General features: G+C 45.3%; 2 protein-coding genes across 4 annotated transcripts; one reads left to right on the top strand and one right to left on the bottom strand.

Annotated features, from left to right (window-relative positions):
* The first annotated feature begins 212 nt into the window (after positions 1 to 212).
* On the top strand, positions 213 to 9065 carry pygl (phosphorylase, glycogen, liver). Its single transcript, XM_035609812.2, has 20 exons — positions 213 to 545; positions 1052 to 1153; positions 1278 to 1356; positions 1755 to 1858; positions 2485 to 2616; positions 2788 to 2899; positions 3176 to 3258; positions 3495 to 3632; positions 4067 to 4159; positions 4524 to 4670; positions 4895 to 5058; positions 5311 to 5425; positions 5593 to 5694; positions 6416 to 6563; positions 7251 to 7309; positions 7415 to 7556; positions 7650 to 7857; positions 7961 to 8095; positions 8218 to 8284; positions 8460 to 9065. The coding sequence occupies exons 1-20, from the start codon at positions 303 to 305 to the stop codon at positions 8646 to 8648; spliced, it is 2562 nt and encodes an 853-aa protein (XP_035465705.1). The 5' UTR covers positions 213 to 302; the 3' UTR covers positions 8649 to 9065.
* On the bottom strand, positions 9066 to 15173 carry LOC118285888 (lysophosphatidylserine lipase ABHD12). 3 transcript variants are annotated; one of them, XM_035609819.2, is made up of 14 exons: positions 15036 to 15173; positions 14187 to 14264; positions 13649 to 13876; positions 12638 to 12740; positions 12291 to 12410; positions 12072 to 12102; positions 11927 to 11972; positions 11052 to 11181; positions 10927 to 10964; positions 10236 to 10315; positions 9840 to 9922; positions 9588 to 9666; positions 9346 to 9494; positions 9066 to 9185 (listed from the first exon to the last, which is right to left on the bottom strand). In XM_035609819.2, exons 3-14 carry the CDS (start codon positions 13749 to 13751, stop codon positions 9158 to 9160), a joined length of 990 nt encoding a protein of 329 aa, XP_035465712.1. In that variant the 5' UTR covers positions 13752 to 13876; positions 14187 to 14264; positions 15036 to 15173; the 3' UTR covers positions 9066 to 9157. The 3 variants fall into 3 exon arrangements, with proteins under 3 accessions (XP_035465712.1, XP_035465711.1, XP_035465713.1); XM_035609818.1 differs by lacking the exons at positions 14187 to 14264; positions 15036 to 15173 and having other exon boundaries at positions 13649 to 14159; XM_035609820.1 differs by lacking the exons at positions 14187 to 14264; positions 15036 to 15173 and having other exon boundaries at positions 9346 to 9479; positions 13649 to 14156.
* Positions 15174 to 15176: the final 3 nt, after the last annotated feature.

Raw genomic sequence — 15176 nt, 5'->3', positions numbered from 1 at the left:
TAGCACAAAAATGAATAATAATTAAAAAACAAAAAAAAATCCTTCTAGTCGGTGGCTGCTGTGGCTCACCTGTACCTGTGCGCACTCCCGCCTCCACCTGTGGCCCGGCCGCGCGCCTCCTGCAGGGGCCGGACAGGGGCCGCGCCCGCCCCCCTGCGCGCACCAATGACAGGCGGTGCCAGGCGGAGACTGCTGCATGTCAAAGTGCCACCACGCTTCCTTGTCGACCTCACTCCCAGCCGGGTCTTCTCCTCTTCCTCTTCCTCATCCTCCTCATCCTCGTCCTCCTCCTCGGCCCGAGCATGGCGACTCCTCTCACCGACCAGGAGAAGCGCAAGCAGATCAGCATCAGGGGGATCGTGGGCGTGGAGAACGTGGCGGAGCTGAAGAAGGGCTTCAATCGACACCTGCACTTCACCCTGGTGAAGGACAGGAACATCGCCAACCCCCGGGATTACTACTTCGCCCTGGCGCACACCGTCAGGGACCACCTGGTGGGGCGATGGATCAGGACGCAGCAGTTTTACTACGAGGCGGACCCCAAGGTAAACGACCTGAGTCTAAACCTTCCACACGCCCCAGAGTGTGAAATTCAAACTTTCCATATGCAGATGCAAGAAAACCCGAATTCACATCGCATAGGCCTGTTGCAGTTTTTTTTTTTATCAAATGTGTCTCTATAGAAATACATTTTGCTCAGTGGCACCACTGTACACGACGTCTACAGGACTTCGAGGAGGAAGTAGGTTGCGTTCAATGTTCTCTCTGTTGCACAAGACTCCCCCCCCTGCTCATTTCCAAGCGGTACAGTATTCGTAGGTCATTGCATAATGTTTACACAACAATTTTTTTGGGCCCCAATAAAGTGTGTGCTTGTTCCAGTCGCACAGATTTCTTGCTGCTCAGTTTCTGCGGTAAAAAGAAAAAAGCAGCCCAAAGCACAACGTCAGTATCAGTTGATGCGTGATCTTAGATCTATTCAGTCAGTGGAAGTATGCCAGCCTGTGCAAACACTACACAATGTCCTTCTTTTCCCCCCCTTTGCACTCAGAGGGTGTATTACCTGTCTCTGGAGTTCTACATGGGCCGGACGCTGCAGAACACCATGATCAACCTGGGCCTGCAGAACGCCTGCGATGAAGCCATCTACCAGGTCAGGCCAGTTTGCAGGGAAACGGGGGCTTCCCCAACCCCCCCCCCCCCCCCCCCCGACCACACAACAATGACTGAGGCATTCCTCGTCGTATGTTAATGTCGCCCTCTCTGCCGTACTGTAGCTCGGCCTGGACATGGAGGAGCTGGAGGAGATGGAGGAGGACGCGGGTCTGGGGAACGGAGGTCTGGGCAGACTGGCAGGTACAGTAGACTGCAGACGGCAGTGAACCCGAACGGAACCAGAGAGGACGAGAGGATGGGGGAGTTCACTGGGAGAACGTAGTTAAAAAAAAGAAGTTGGTCTTGGAACCCAGCTATTGTGTTTAAAGTCCGCTCATTGTTTGCATCACAACCATCACGACCGAACTCCGTTATGATCTCTCGCCCATGTTGGCAGTTGACCGACAAACGCCTCCTCCTGAACTTTTTCTGTGGCCGCAACTCGCAGCCACAGAAAAGGTTGCGACACGCTGTTCTTAAGATGAGCAAAAGCATGAACGCCGAACTTCCCCCATCATCTCCACGGACGTTTTATTCACCGCAAAGATTGTTTTGTTTTTTTTCCTCTCTAAATTGTGAATGTCTTCCCCGGCACACAGCGTGTTTCCTGGACTCCATGGCCACCTTGGGTCTGGCGGCGTACGGTTACGGCATTCGATATGAATACGGGATCTTTAACCAGAAGATACGGGACGGCTGGCAGGTGAGTTCAGTTCCTGGACGGTGCCGTCAGCTGACTTTCAAGTGAGCAGGCAAAAAATGAAGACAGAGCTCAGATCTTTCTCTTCTCCCCCTCTGGTTCATCTGACTCTTACTTTGACATCCAGGACTCTTCCCCCGTCGACCTCTGTCCACGCTGTCGGGTGATGTCAAGAGTGGACATGAATTAGGTCGGAATACGTCACAGGCCAATCATTAACGGAGGACCCCCCCCCCCCCCTTCCTTTAGTGCCACTGTAGTAGTGGGAGCTCATGGCAGACTCTAGTGGCGGTTGGTAAAAACCAACCATAACAAAATAAACAGTCCTGTGATAAGCGCCTCCACTTTTGCCCTTTAAATTCTGCGGGTTATTTGCAGTTCAGACCCTCAGTGTCAACATGCACGTCCGAACGCTGACCACGTTCTTTCACCCGAGGTGGATGAACCTGTTGCCGATGCTAGTGGACTGTAAAAATGTCAATTTTTTTGTTTTGTGTTTAGGTGCTGTTGCTCAATGGCCTCCCCTCCCCCCTGCCAAGCCCCGCTCCCTCGGCGCGATCATCGGTATCACACTAACGCGCCTTTTTTTTTTCTCCTCTTCTTCGTCTTTTCGACCTTTTTTTCGAAAGGTGGAGGAGGCGGATGATTGGCTGAGACACGGGAACCCCTGGGAGAAGGCGCGCCCTGAGTACATGCTGCCCGTCCACTTCTACGGACGAGTGGAGGAGACCAAGGACGGCTCCAAATGGGTCGACACTCAGGTGCTGGCGTTGAGGACTCCTCATCATCTGATGAGCACTTTTGCAACCACACCTATCCCACACAATCTTGAATTTTTGGCTTATAAATGTCACTTTGCAAGGCAAACGCACGCGTCTAGCCTCCGTACTCGTGCATTAACCCCGTCCACGCTTGCGCGTCTCTCCGTGCAGGTGGTTCTGGCGATGCCTTACGACACACCCATCCCCGGCTACATGAACAACACCGTGAACACCATGAGGCTTTGGTCCGCTCGCGCACCCAACGACTTCAACCTGAGAGACTGTGAGTCCAGTTTCTATTTTTTTTTTGTTTGCTGGTCTTTTTTGCAATACGGACTCCGCATTTCATTTGCGCTTTCGACAGAAAAGCTTATTGCAAGAAAAAGGCAGGAAACTGCTGCAACGCTTGGTGACATGCAACAAGAGCTATGGGTTGCAAAATGGCCCCAAACGCAGCAGTCTCTCACTCTCCCGCGGAGCTTTGTTTTTAACTTTAAATCGCGTGTGATATGTTTAAAATATGTTTCCGTGAGACTAAAATGCATCCATTTGTCTGCAGTTAATGTTGGAGATTACATCGAGGCTGTGCTGGACAGGAATCTGGCAGAGAACATCTCCCGCGTGCTCTACCCCAATGATAATGTAAGTTCTACATCTGCTCACTAAGCACACATTGGTGCACATGATTGCAACAATATGCAAAATGTAATTTTGGGCGGTTGCTTTTTTTTATCATGTCGATCGCAAGAGCGTCTTCCTTACGAGAACATGTCGAATTGAATCTGTGGTTTTTTGGACACTCGGATAAACTTCTTCTTTCTAATGTACCAAGGTCAAGGTCTTAACTCTCCCTGGGGGTCTCTCCTATATGTTTTCAGTTCTTTGAAGGAAAAGAACTTCGTCTGAAGCAGGAGTATTTTGTCGTGGCAGCCACACTGCAGGACATCATCCGCCGCTTCAAGACCACGAAGAAGGGCACGCCCGCTCGCAACTCCTTCCAGGGCTTCCCAGACAAAGTAAGCGTCTCTCGGGGTGGCGCTGCCTGTTTCAGTGAGAGTGGAGCTGTGCAGCTTACTTCGCCTCGTTTCATTTCCTACCCCGTGAAGTTCAGCGCACGGTTTTCATTCTCTCCGCGTTGGGAGGTCTCCAACATGTAAACGTGACACAACAGACTTTTTCGGTCAGCTGAGTCAGAGATCTCTTTTTTAAATCCCTTAAAAGATCTATTTATCTGCGAGACATTCCCGATTTTTCAACCGTATTTTTTATGTTTTTATACGCCAGTTGTTTTTATTTGTTCTCTTCTAACCACAATGATATTTTACTGTTTCATTTTGCTGCCTGTTTTTGCCTTTCTTAAGCACTTAGTAATCATACGACATAATGAGTCATATATATATATATAAGGTGACAGCAGCATCACAGTACTACAGAGTGTCGTGTTTTGCAGGTCGCCATCCAACTGAATGACACTCATCCAGCCATGGCCATCCCGGAGCTCATGAGGATCTTTGTGGACATTGAGAAGATCGACTGGGACACGGTGGGGTTACATTCTGTCGATTTTAATTTTGCTTATTGAGAGGCCATTTACAGCGCAGTAACTGCAACAGGCTTAAACTAGGAAACGACCGTCTACGAGGAAGTCGATGCAAAGCAGGTCAAAACCACAGACAAACAACATGTATAATGTTCATGTGCAATAGGACAAGTTGTCAGACAGGCTCAGAAATACAAACCCCGGACTTGTAGATGTCATCGATTGATGCAAAGTTTGTATATATTTGTGCAACAAAGGATATTAAGAAAGCAGAAAACATCTTGACTTAGTGAAGGTGAATGTGATCTGACTTCAGAGCTCAAATGTGATGTCGAATGAGAAAAATGAACTCCTCCCTGCTCTGCAGGCCTGGGATCTCACCAGGCGCACCTTCGCCTACACCAACCACACCGTCCTCCCCGAGGCCCTGGAGCGTTGGCCTGTGCAGCTGCTGGAGACGCTGCTGCCCAGACACCTGCAGATCATCTACAAGATCAACCAGGCCCACCTCGACGTACGTACCCTGTGGCCCACGGGCGGTCAGCCACATTTGTACGTAGTTGTAGTCAAATGTAAAACGTCAAAAAATCCAGGAGTTCCAGGAGGACGGACCCGTCTCAAACTGATGAGCAGGAAGAGTCCTCTTCATGTCTGTAATAAGAAAAAGAAAAAATAACACGCATGACTATCCACATCGGTTAATTTATGAGTGCCCGTGTCTGCTATTGTGACCCGCAGAGAATTCAAGTTCTCTACCCGAAAGACGTGGACAAAGTGAGGAAAATGTCTCTGATCGAGGAGGACGGCTGCAAGAGGGTGAACATGGCCCACCTGTGCATCGTGGGCTCGCACGCCGTCAACGGAGTCGCCGAGATACACTCCAACATCATCAAGACGCAAGTGTAAGACGTGCGGCTTCAGAACATTAGACCTTTTTTCGAGAAATGGACGAATGAAACAAAGACCCGCATTTGCATCATACGGCTGGCAGGGCTAAAATGACAGAACTTATGTTAAATGAGATGAAACAAATTTACTGGTGCTTTCATTTTTAACAACTTGTTCCACATACTGTTTGTACAGCAGAGGCGTGCTCTATCATTCGGTCCCAGGTTACACCAAATTCAGGAACGTTTCTCATTTTCCTTCCGCAGATTTCGTGATTTCAGCGAACTGGAGCCGGAGAAGTTTCAAAACAAAACCAACGGCATCACCCCCAGACGCTGGCTGCTGCTGTGCAACCCCGGACTGGCCGAGCTCATAGCCGAGGTCCGTCTGAGCTGCCGCGAGCGACATCGCCTGGGCACGATCCCCCCGCGCTGCCACGTTCGATCGAGTCGTGGCCCCCGAGCTTAGCCCGTGTCTCAAATTACATTTGATGTGAAGTGTTGTCAACAGTCAAGTCAGTTTGTTTTGCACGCACACTCCCGTTTCAGGTCATCGGGGAGGATTATGTGAAGGACCTCAGCCAGCTTCGGAAGCTGAATGACTTCGTGGACGACGCTGCCTTCATCCGCGATGTCTCTAAAGTGAAGCAGGTGAGAGTCCGGAGCAGCGGTGGAGAATAATGAAATGCTTTTCTTTTTTATTACCAAGTACAATAGAGTAAAAGTATTCTATCGACTAGAAATCTTAACATACGTAGGATCTGACAGTTAGATAGATAGAAACAAGAAAGCAACTTTTAATAAAGATAAAGATTAATTATCGCCTATTTCCAAATCTTAGATTTTGATTCTTGGCAAGCACAGAGCAATTTGCAGTTTCTCCATAAATGAATGACCGTAAACAGATTTTTCATTAAAAGTATGTTCTATCCAGATTGTTTGTTACTGTATTTTATATTCTGCTCATGCAGCTGCTGCGACGTGGTTTAACAAAAAAAAAGGTTTACAGATAGATCGAGAGACTTTATCTGACATGAGAGCAGTTTACTCACTGATAACTTACTCAAATGTATCCTTCCACAGCATATTAGTCCCAGTATTCATGTTTATTTCATATTCTACAGACTGCTTGATGTTGCCATACATGCATAGTGGACGTGCTTTGTTCTAAATGTCCTGATCTTTATTTCCTCTGCATGTCGGAGCAGGCGAAGACATCACAATCTCATTCATTTGTGCATTGCAACATCGCATTTTGCTGCATTACTCTGGTGTATGTGTCCCGACAGGCCTCGCCCGTGATCCAGCGACTTCACCTCAGCCAATGAATGACCCCCTTATGTTGCCGAGTCGCTCTCTGTTTTTCTCACAGGACAACAAGGTGAAATTCGCCCAGTACCTGGAGAACGAGTACAGGGTGAAGATAAACCCGTCGTCCATGTTCGACGTGCACGTGAAGAGGATCCACGAGTACAAGCGGCAGCTGCTCAACTGCCTGCACATCGTCGTCATGTACAATCGTGAGTGAAAGCGCTCCCGTGCGATGAACATTTTCCAAATGCGCCAGAAGGGGTTCGCGCAGCCCGTCGTAGGTGTGAATCTCCGTGAGCGCGGAGTTACGTAACGCAACCTGACAGGTCCCGGTGCGGAAGACGATTCCCCCAGAGCAAGTCGCAACAAACGCTGGGAGCCACCTGCATGTACAAAGTAAAACAAGTGTGGGAATTTTCCATGAGGTCATCAGGGTTGGGATATAAACCGTTTTATCAGCACAAATTCCCTTCTCACAGGAATATTCCCAGCAAAATTTTCTGTATACTGCAATTCTATTATACATCCAATACACACTGAGAAAGGCTGCAGATCCCCCCTGCACCTGAAACACGGAAAGATAAGTGGGTATAAGTTAATAGGGATCTACGGGAGCAGCAACGTGTGGATTGTGAGCGAAATAGCAAACGAAAGAGGACAATATTTCAAATAATGGCAAGTACATTATACAAATTTAGATATGAACATGGTCAGAGATGGAGGTTATTCCTCTGTATGTGTGTAGACTAGTGGCAAAATCTGTTTTCATCTGGTACTAAGAGCAGATCAACATCATGAAAACTGTTGAAATTGACACCATAACTCACTTAGAGTCATTTTTTAAAATTGAAACTGCATAGATGTTTGATTTTGTGTCCTTTCCTTTGTTTCCCAAGGCATCAGGAAAAACCCCAAGGCTCCGTTTGTACCCCGGACGGTCATCATCGGTGGGAAGGTACGAGCCCCGCTCGCGGCGAACTGTCCATCACAAGGGTGGCGTTGTGTAGTGTGGTGTTTTTTTTGTTTTTTACAGTAAGTCATCCACTGTCGCCCCCCACAGGCTGCTCCGGGGTATCACATGGCCAAAATGATCATCAAGCTGATCACCTCCGTGGCCGACGTGGTGAACAACGACCCGCTGGTGGGAAACAAGCTGAAGGTCATTTACCTGGAGAACTACCGGGTGTCTCTGGCAGAGAAAGGTACCACACAGGAAGACTTACAGTAACTAAGTACAAGTAAAAATAAAACACCTCAAATTAAAGGGATTACTCACAGTATGTTTTTGTTCACAGTGATACCTGCCACAGATCTGTCAGAGCAGATCTCCACTGCAGGAACGGAGGCCTCGGGCACGGGGAACATGAAGTTCATGCTGAACGGAGCTCTGACCATCGGCACCATGGACGGGGCCAACGTGGAGATGGCCGAGGAGGCCGGGGAGGAGAACCTGTTCATCTTCGGCATGCGGGTGGAGGACGTGGCTGAGATGGACAAAGTGGGGTAAAGGGGGCCTCTATTTATTTTTTTTTCAAGGTTCTACATCGTGTATCTCTTGTCGTGTTTTTACGAAGCTCAATCTACGCTCTATTGGTTCTTCTGGTAGATACGATGCCATGACGTACTACAAGACGATTCCTGAGCTGAAACAAGTGATGGACCAGATCACGGGCGGGTTTTTCAGCCCCAACAATCCGGAGCTTTTCAAGGACCTCACCAACATGCTCTTCAAACATGACCGGTGAGCAGCATAACCTCGAATACTCCCAAAACCTCTTCCTCTTCTCTCCTCAGTGGGAGACTTTGAGCTTCAGAAAGACGGATGCGCCACTTCTGGTTCTGACGGATTTATTCTCTCCCCAGTTTCAAAGTGTTTGCAGACTTCGACGACTACGTGAAATCTCAAGAGAAAGTCAGCCTGCTCTACCAGGTAGCGTTTGCCTCAGACAGACGAACATTTCTGTGGATTTGTGCAGCTCCTACAAAGAGCTCCACGTTTAAGGTGGTAACCACAAACAGCTGCGGGAATTCAGCAGCGGGGAAAAAAAAAAACTACAGTAAAATGTTGTTGTTTCTCTTAAAAAAAAAAATAAAAAAAAAAAAAGAATCCAAAGGAGTGGACGAAGATGGTGATCAAGAACATCGCGGCGACGGGGAAGTTCTCCAGCGACAGGACCATCACGGAGTACGCGACCGAGGTGTGGGGCGTCGTGCCGACGGACCTGAAGATACCGCCGCCGAACGAGCCGCGCGAGGCCATCGAGGAAACGGCGCGAGCTCTGAGGAAAATGTGAGGCTGTTACAAAGTGCCCACTGTTCCTTTTCACCTTTCGGGTCACGCGTCACGGAACTTTTTCAAGAGCTCGGGGGCGTTTCGGACATCACCTCTGCACACGTAGGTTTGTTGGTTTTTTTTCGCTTTCTCAACACGTCTTTCCTCGCACGCGAGTCGAAGCGAGGGTCAGATATTTGCAGACGATTTGCTTCATATTTAACATTCCCAGTGTACAGCACGTGCGTGGGGGTTCTGCAGAAATTCAGTGGGACGTCGGTCGCAGGCAACAGCTGACGGAGCTGAATTTCTAATCGCATTCCTACAAGTCCATGCTGCATGTACCGAGTGACATTAGCCGACTCAAACTAAATTCTAACATGTATTTGTCTCACAGTATAACTTGGTTGAAATAAATAAAAAAAAACTTCCCGCGTGATATCATTCAATTGCTTTTATTACAGTCTCCACTTGTGGCAAAAAAACAAATCAGTACAGAAGAAACTAATGATGCACTTCTCTCTGGTCGCATTACTGCCGCCGCTTTTGTAGAAATCCCCTGCGGCAACAAGCAGATGAATTATTAAATTGGAACAGTAAACATTAATGATTAGTACGGCGGAAACCACAGACAGGAATTATATATCAAATTTCTTACTTGGTCTCAGTTTTTGGGGGTTTTTTTTGCATTAGTGATGTCATTTTAACTCTCAACTCACCGAACCACATTGGGCAGATTAGGATCCAAGTAGATGTTGCTGTGGGAGAATCCGAGATTTGCGCTGTAGGAGATCATTTCAACCTGATCCTCTGTGTTGTGTTGTTTCCGAGCCTGGAGCGATGTCTGGTACAGCTGGAGGGGGAAGACCTGGTAAGAACTGAGAAGTGATTCACAACATCCACTGGGAAAGTATCTTAAGAGAGAGGGAAAAGCCACGGACTGTGTGAAAACCCGCCGTACCGTCAGACCCATGTGATGAGGCACCACGTTGTCGTCCTCTGCGTGCAGTATAAGAAGCGGACAGGTCAAGAACTTTAAACTGTGCGGGGGGGTTGGGGAGAAGGAAACATTAAATCGTGCACCACAGAAGCTACGATATGAATATTTGGTCATGTTTTGTTGCACCCTGTTGTGCACAAGCGACACAGGAAGTAATGGAGTAAATTAAAACAGGATCATTTCTAACAGAAGAGACACTTTTCTTTTTCTTACTTTTTGTCATTTGGAAACTCTATGCGGTTCTTGTCCAGTATGTTCCAGAGCAGGCTATCAAATCCTGGAAGGAACATGTACATCTGGAAGAAACGATAGTACACATTTTTTAGAAAAACAATTTTTTGCAATATCCTGTTAGGCTGTTATTCTGTACGTACAAATGCTTGCAGGAGAGAAACGGCTGTTTGCCCCTAACGTCAGTCCCTTTTTTCTTAATGTGTTCCAGTAGACATAATCGTTTAATCTATATGTGTCGTCTGTTATGGATAAAAATCAGTCACGTGGTCGCACGTATAGCAGGAATAATTCATTTCACCAAAGTAGTAGCAGAAGTTGGTGGGTGACGCCCTGAGCGGCTGCAGACAACGAAAAAACTGTGACACCTGCTCTCACCTTCGCAAGCGGATGAATGACTACGACCTCTCCGATTCGCGTGTAGGGAGATTCAAGGATTATAGCTTCAACAGGAGACCCTAATATTATAGACAATAACAACATAAGACACACATAACATTTCATATATGAAATTCAGTCACCATCATTCGGTGTGAGTGCGCTCCGGTTGAAGTTGGACAGAGTTGTACTTGGAATATAGACCTTTTTTCGCTGCAGGTTATTCTGACTTGTCACGGTGCGAAAGTGCATTATCGTATTATTAACGATGGCTCTGTCGTGTTTCAATCTTTCTGATTAGCCACGATAAGATTGTGTCCCAGTTACATACACTACACACCTATACAGAACTATTTTTTAATGCCAGAAATCTACATATTTCCTGCTTAAAGGAAAAGAGAGTCACTGCCGATCAAATGATAGAATCTACAGTATTTAGAATTTAGGGCGGAGTGAGGCAGCATGAGTAATATCAGTGCCCTCAAATGGAGCAGCTAAAGGGAATTCAGCTATTACTTGTTTTATTATTATTTTTTTATTATCTTTTACCCGTGTTCTTCCTAAGAAAATTATGAAGGTATAATTTGTCCCACACGAAAATTTGCGGCGACGCCGACAGGAGAATAAGGGAATGGATCATGAATAATGGCAATATCATGCATGTGCAGGGCCAGTGAAGACTTGAACCCACCTCTTAATTGTAGTTCGAAGGCAGCGTTGGTTGCCACGCTACAACCACAAAAAAGAGGGACAAATTTAGACATTCGAAATCAAATCCCTTACTCAAATGTGTCAAGTGTCTGCAGAGAAACTCACCCGGAGCCAAGTGAGTGTCCCCACAAACAGACGAGGCTCCCCTTGCTCTGTGTCTTTGCCCACTTGTACAGGTAGAGGGCGTCGCTGGTCATTCCCGCTTCACTTGGCTCCCCACTGGAGTCTCCAAAACCTCATGAATGAATAAAAAAAGAAAACGCATGACAACCTCAAGATTAGGATTGCATCCCGACAACACTGTATATCAACCGACACCGCAATAAAAACACATGCAACATAAAACAAATCCAACAAATAACATGGCATGTACTGATTTACACTGACAGAAAGTATCCACCTTTAACCCGCTTGTTTTGTTGACACAAACTTTACTGGTGAAACATTTAATAAATTCTTTATTACACACTTTAAAATAGCTGTAAGCAGATATAAGTGTTTATTAATGTAAAACTAAAAATCCTCCTGTGGCCACCAGAATAAAAGCTGCTGCATAAACATTAAAATGTGATTTAAAAAAAAGTAAAACACAGCTGTACTAAAATAACATACATAATGAAAGTAGAAGTTATACAGTAACTGCTGACAAATACTTTATATAAATAAACCCAAACAATGTCCTTATATCTGCTTACAACTACATTACAGTATATTATATTACACTTTTGTATTCTTGTATATACTTAAATCGAAGGGCTTAAAGTGTTACTGCTCTACGTCCGATGCTGTATGTGTAATAATAATAATATAATAATAATGAAGATAAAGATTTTTCTTTCCTCTTCAGCAATCCTAAAGTATAGCGTTCATAATCCACTGTGTGTACTTTGAGCCGTTAAAGAAGGCGAAAGGTCTCCAGGATCCCAAAGACAACATTATGAAAAAAATGATCAATTGAAGAGCAACGATCGTGATCTCACCTCTGTAGTCTAAAGATAAGACGTGATACCCTGCTGCACTTAAGATCTGCAGAAGAAAAAAGAAGAAAAAATCTGATTTTTTTCTTAAAGCTTCAAGTCCAATCCACCGAAACTGAAATGTACAGTTTTAGAACACAAACCTCACCTTCACCAGCTCTACTCTGTGGTGTAGCGCCCTGCACAAATCACACGAGACAGACGGTGAATACAAACAAACACTTGGCTTTCAGACTTTGATCCACGAATGCCCGTGAGCATTGTGCCCGCGGATGAACCTGCAGAGGCCCGAGCGGCCACGTAACAATACCCACTAGACTCCATTAGGATCAATTCAAGGGTTCGTGTCCTGCCACTCTCATCCCACCTGGTTCCTACGTTTCCATGGAGATAGATAACAACAGGATGGCCGTCTCCCAGGGTCCCCCGGTACCACTCAGGGCTTTTCCCCGCGGCCTCCTCCCATTTGCTGGCGGGGAGAGTATGCCTGTGAGACAGGCAGATAATAGAGAGGGAGGGAAGAGACACAAACGCAGTTGTCTTTTTAACAAACACAGTCGCCTTTTTTTCCCCGAGTGGTCTTTGTGCTGCCAAATGAGTAGATTGCAGTCCTATTCACGCAGGAGCCACCTGTGCCCAATATGCGTGCGTCCGTGGTGTTTTCAAGTGCCGGCGCACTCCAACGGACACAAAAGGAATCCACAAATGACCCACCATACTCCCACTGAGACGCCCTCCTCTGTGCCGAGGTAGAAGTTGCACGTGTGGTTCAGGACATCTTCAGGTCTGTCGAGGTCCACGAAGAATGGAAGGCGCACTGAAGACAGCACGCAAGGTCAGTGTATGAACTAGGTATATTGAACATTTTGTCATGTCAAAACATTATGCATTAGATAGCATTGTATTTTATTATCATATTGTACCATGTTGTCTTAAATTGTATACAGCCGTATGTGTAATACTGTAGTATCAGCACTTATTACATTCAGTGAACTCGTACAAATTTTGTTTCTATTCTAAAAATTAAAAGAACAAAAATTCAACACGTGACAACACGTGTTGTTTTTTTGTATCGCATCCTAGCATATCGTAGTGTATCGTATCTAATCATAACAAAATCTTATAGTATTGTATCGTATCAAATAGTATCGCCTTGCATTGTATCGCATCCTAGCATATCATAATGTATCGAACCTTGTATCAATCTTATTGTATTGTAATTTTTGTCACGACATATGGTTGTTGGTGTTTTTTCAATAGTAAACCGCAGATTAGTCTTCCGTCATGCTGCTGAGAAACTGGTCGAAATTAATCAAAAAATTCTTAATTGTTTTAATCACTTCATTTATTAGTTTTTACATCCAGTGCACATTATCACCAATTGTTTTGGTTGAACTTAAAGCACTAAACTGTGATATCAGTACAATACATTTGAATCAAACTGTGAATGTTTGAATTAGGCTCATGGGTCAATGGGGCCCATTGACCCATGAGCCTTTTTAACTTCTTTAACTGAAACAGCTAAATGGAATTATGCCAACATTCATTTCTATTTGTTACACCAGTTAATTTCCTTTCTCCCTGCATCTACAACGAACAGCGTGGTCGCCATTCTACCTCGGTTCAATACACTGTGTGTTTCTGAAATTTTAAATACATTCAAACATTGACTCGTAGTGATCTGAGTCGAATAAACACTGTGGACTGGAAACACTCGTTACTTACACAAGTGAGCAAATATGGCGTGGCCCAGTATCCAGGGGAACAGGTGGAGGACGACGGGCACTGAGGCGTAGACGGTGATCAGGAACGACGCGGCTCTCTTCATTTCTGCCTCGGGTGAAACTGGTTCTCCCTCTGCAGCAACTAAATCTGACCCGCTGTCCAAGATCACTGTCTTCTCTTCTGTTCGCTCCAGTTGTGAGCTGAGGGAGAATCCAGCACAAGTCTCCTCTTCACAACACGAGCATTGTGAAATTCAGAGGGAAAAAAAGAGGTCAACGTTCAAACTGAGACTAATTGTATCCAGTGCTGCTATTGGTTCACATTTGGTTCAGTGGTTCAAACATGTTGCAAAGACAAAAAGAAATTGTAAGCTACTGATAGAAGTATATTCCATGTTCAAGGGAGTGAGCAAGTTGAAAAAATTGAATGCCTGTGATGTTGAGTCAACGCAACAGTCCACAAACATTGTTATGAAGCTTTACATGCTGTAAAAATCATACTGGGAACAAACATGAGGTCATTAAAAATGCTGTCCTACCTGTATGGAGTCACTCCAAACAACAGCAACACAGGACGCACCCAGCTGACAAGTCACCACAGTTCAGGAACTGAAGTCCTTTGACAAACAGAAGTTCAAACAGTTACATTTTCTTTTATGTCAATCTATTTAAAAAAAAAATCCATATATGGTTTTATTTCATATTTTTATCCTATTTTCACTGTGTTTACTCAGTCTACACGTTTTCTTTGTTAATTCCATATATCTAAATATAAATATATGTTTTAATCTTTTACTTTATAGTCTTAATTTGTGTGTGTTACCTAATTAGGCATCTAGAGTCTTGATCCGCAACAGATTTCATTGTACTTATACAGTGACAATAGAGATCTGGGACTAGGACTAATACAGGATTATCTCATCTTATCTGATCTCATTTTATCTTATCTCCAGGGCTGCAACAAATGATTATTTTCACTAATCCATTAATCCGTTGATTATTTCCTCGATTGATCGATTAGTTGTTTGGTCCATAAAATGGTGAAAAATGTTGATCGTGTTTCCCAAAACTCCAAGATTTTGTTTTTGTTTTGTCCACACCAAAGATATTTAGTTTAACTGTCACACAGAGGAGCAAAGAAACCAGAAAATTTGGACTTTATTTTTCTCCTAAAAACTACAGATTAATCAATTATCAAAAATAGTTGGCAATTAATTAAGAAGTTGATTACTAATCGATTAATCGATTTACTGTTGCAGCTCAGAAAAAAACCCTGTCCTTGTCCATGTCTGGAGTTGGATATATGAATGATGCATTACAGACAATAAGAGATATAATATAACAAAAGCAACAGGAACATTATTTTTTTAAATCAGGGGAATATTTACGGCCAGGCGGCGGCCACTCCCACTCAGGCGGTGGCCACTCCCACTAAGACGACGGTCACTCCCACTCAGGCGGCGGCCACTCCCACTCAGGCGGCGGCAGGCTCCGGGTCCCCGCCCCTTCCTCTTCCAGCCGCTTTTCAA

The sequence above is a fragment of the Scophthalmus maximus genome, chromosome 15, assembly GCF_022379125.1.
Source record: "Scophthalmus maximus strain ysfricsl-2021 chromosome 15, ASM2237912v1, whole genome shotgun sequence".
Lineage (NCBI taxonomy): Eukaryota > Metazoa > Chordata > Actinopteri > Pleuronectiformes > Scophthalmidae > Scophthalmus > Scophthalmus maximus.
This window is presented reverse-complemented; position numbering and strand designations above follow the sequence as displayed.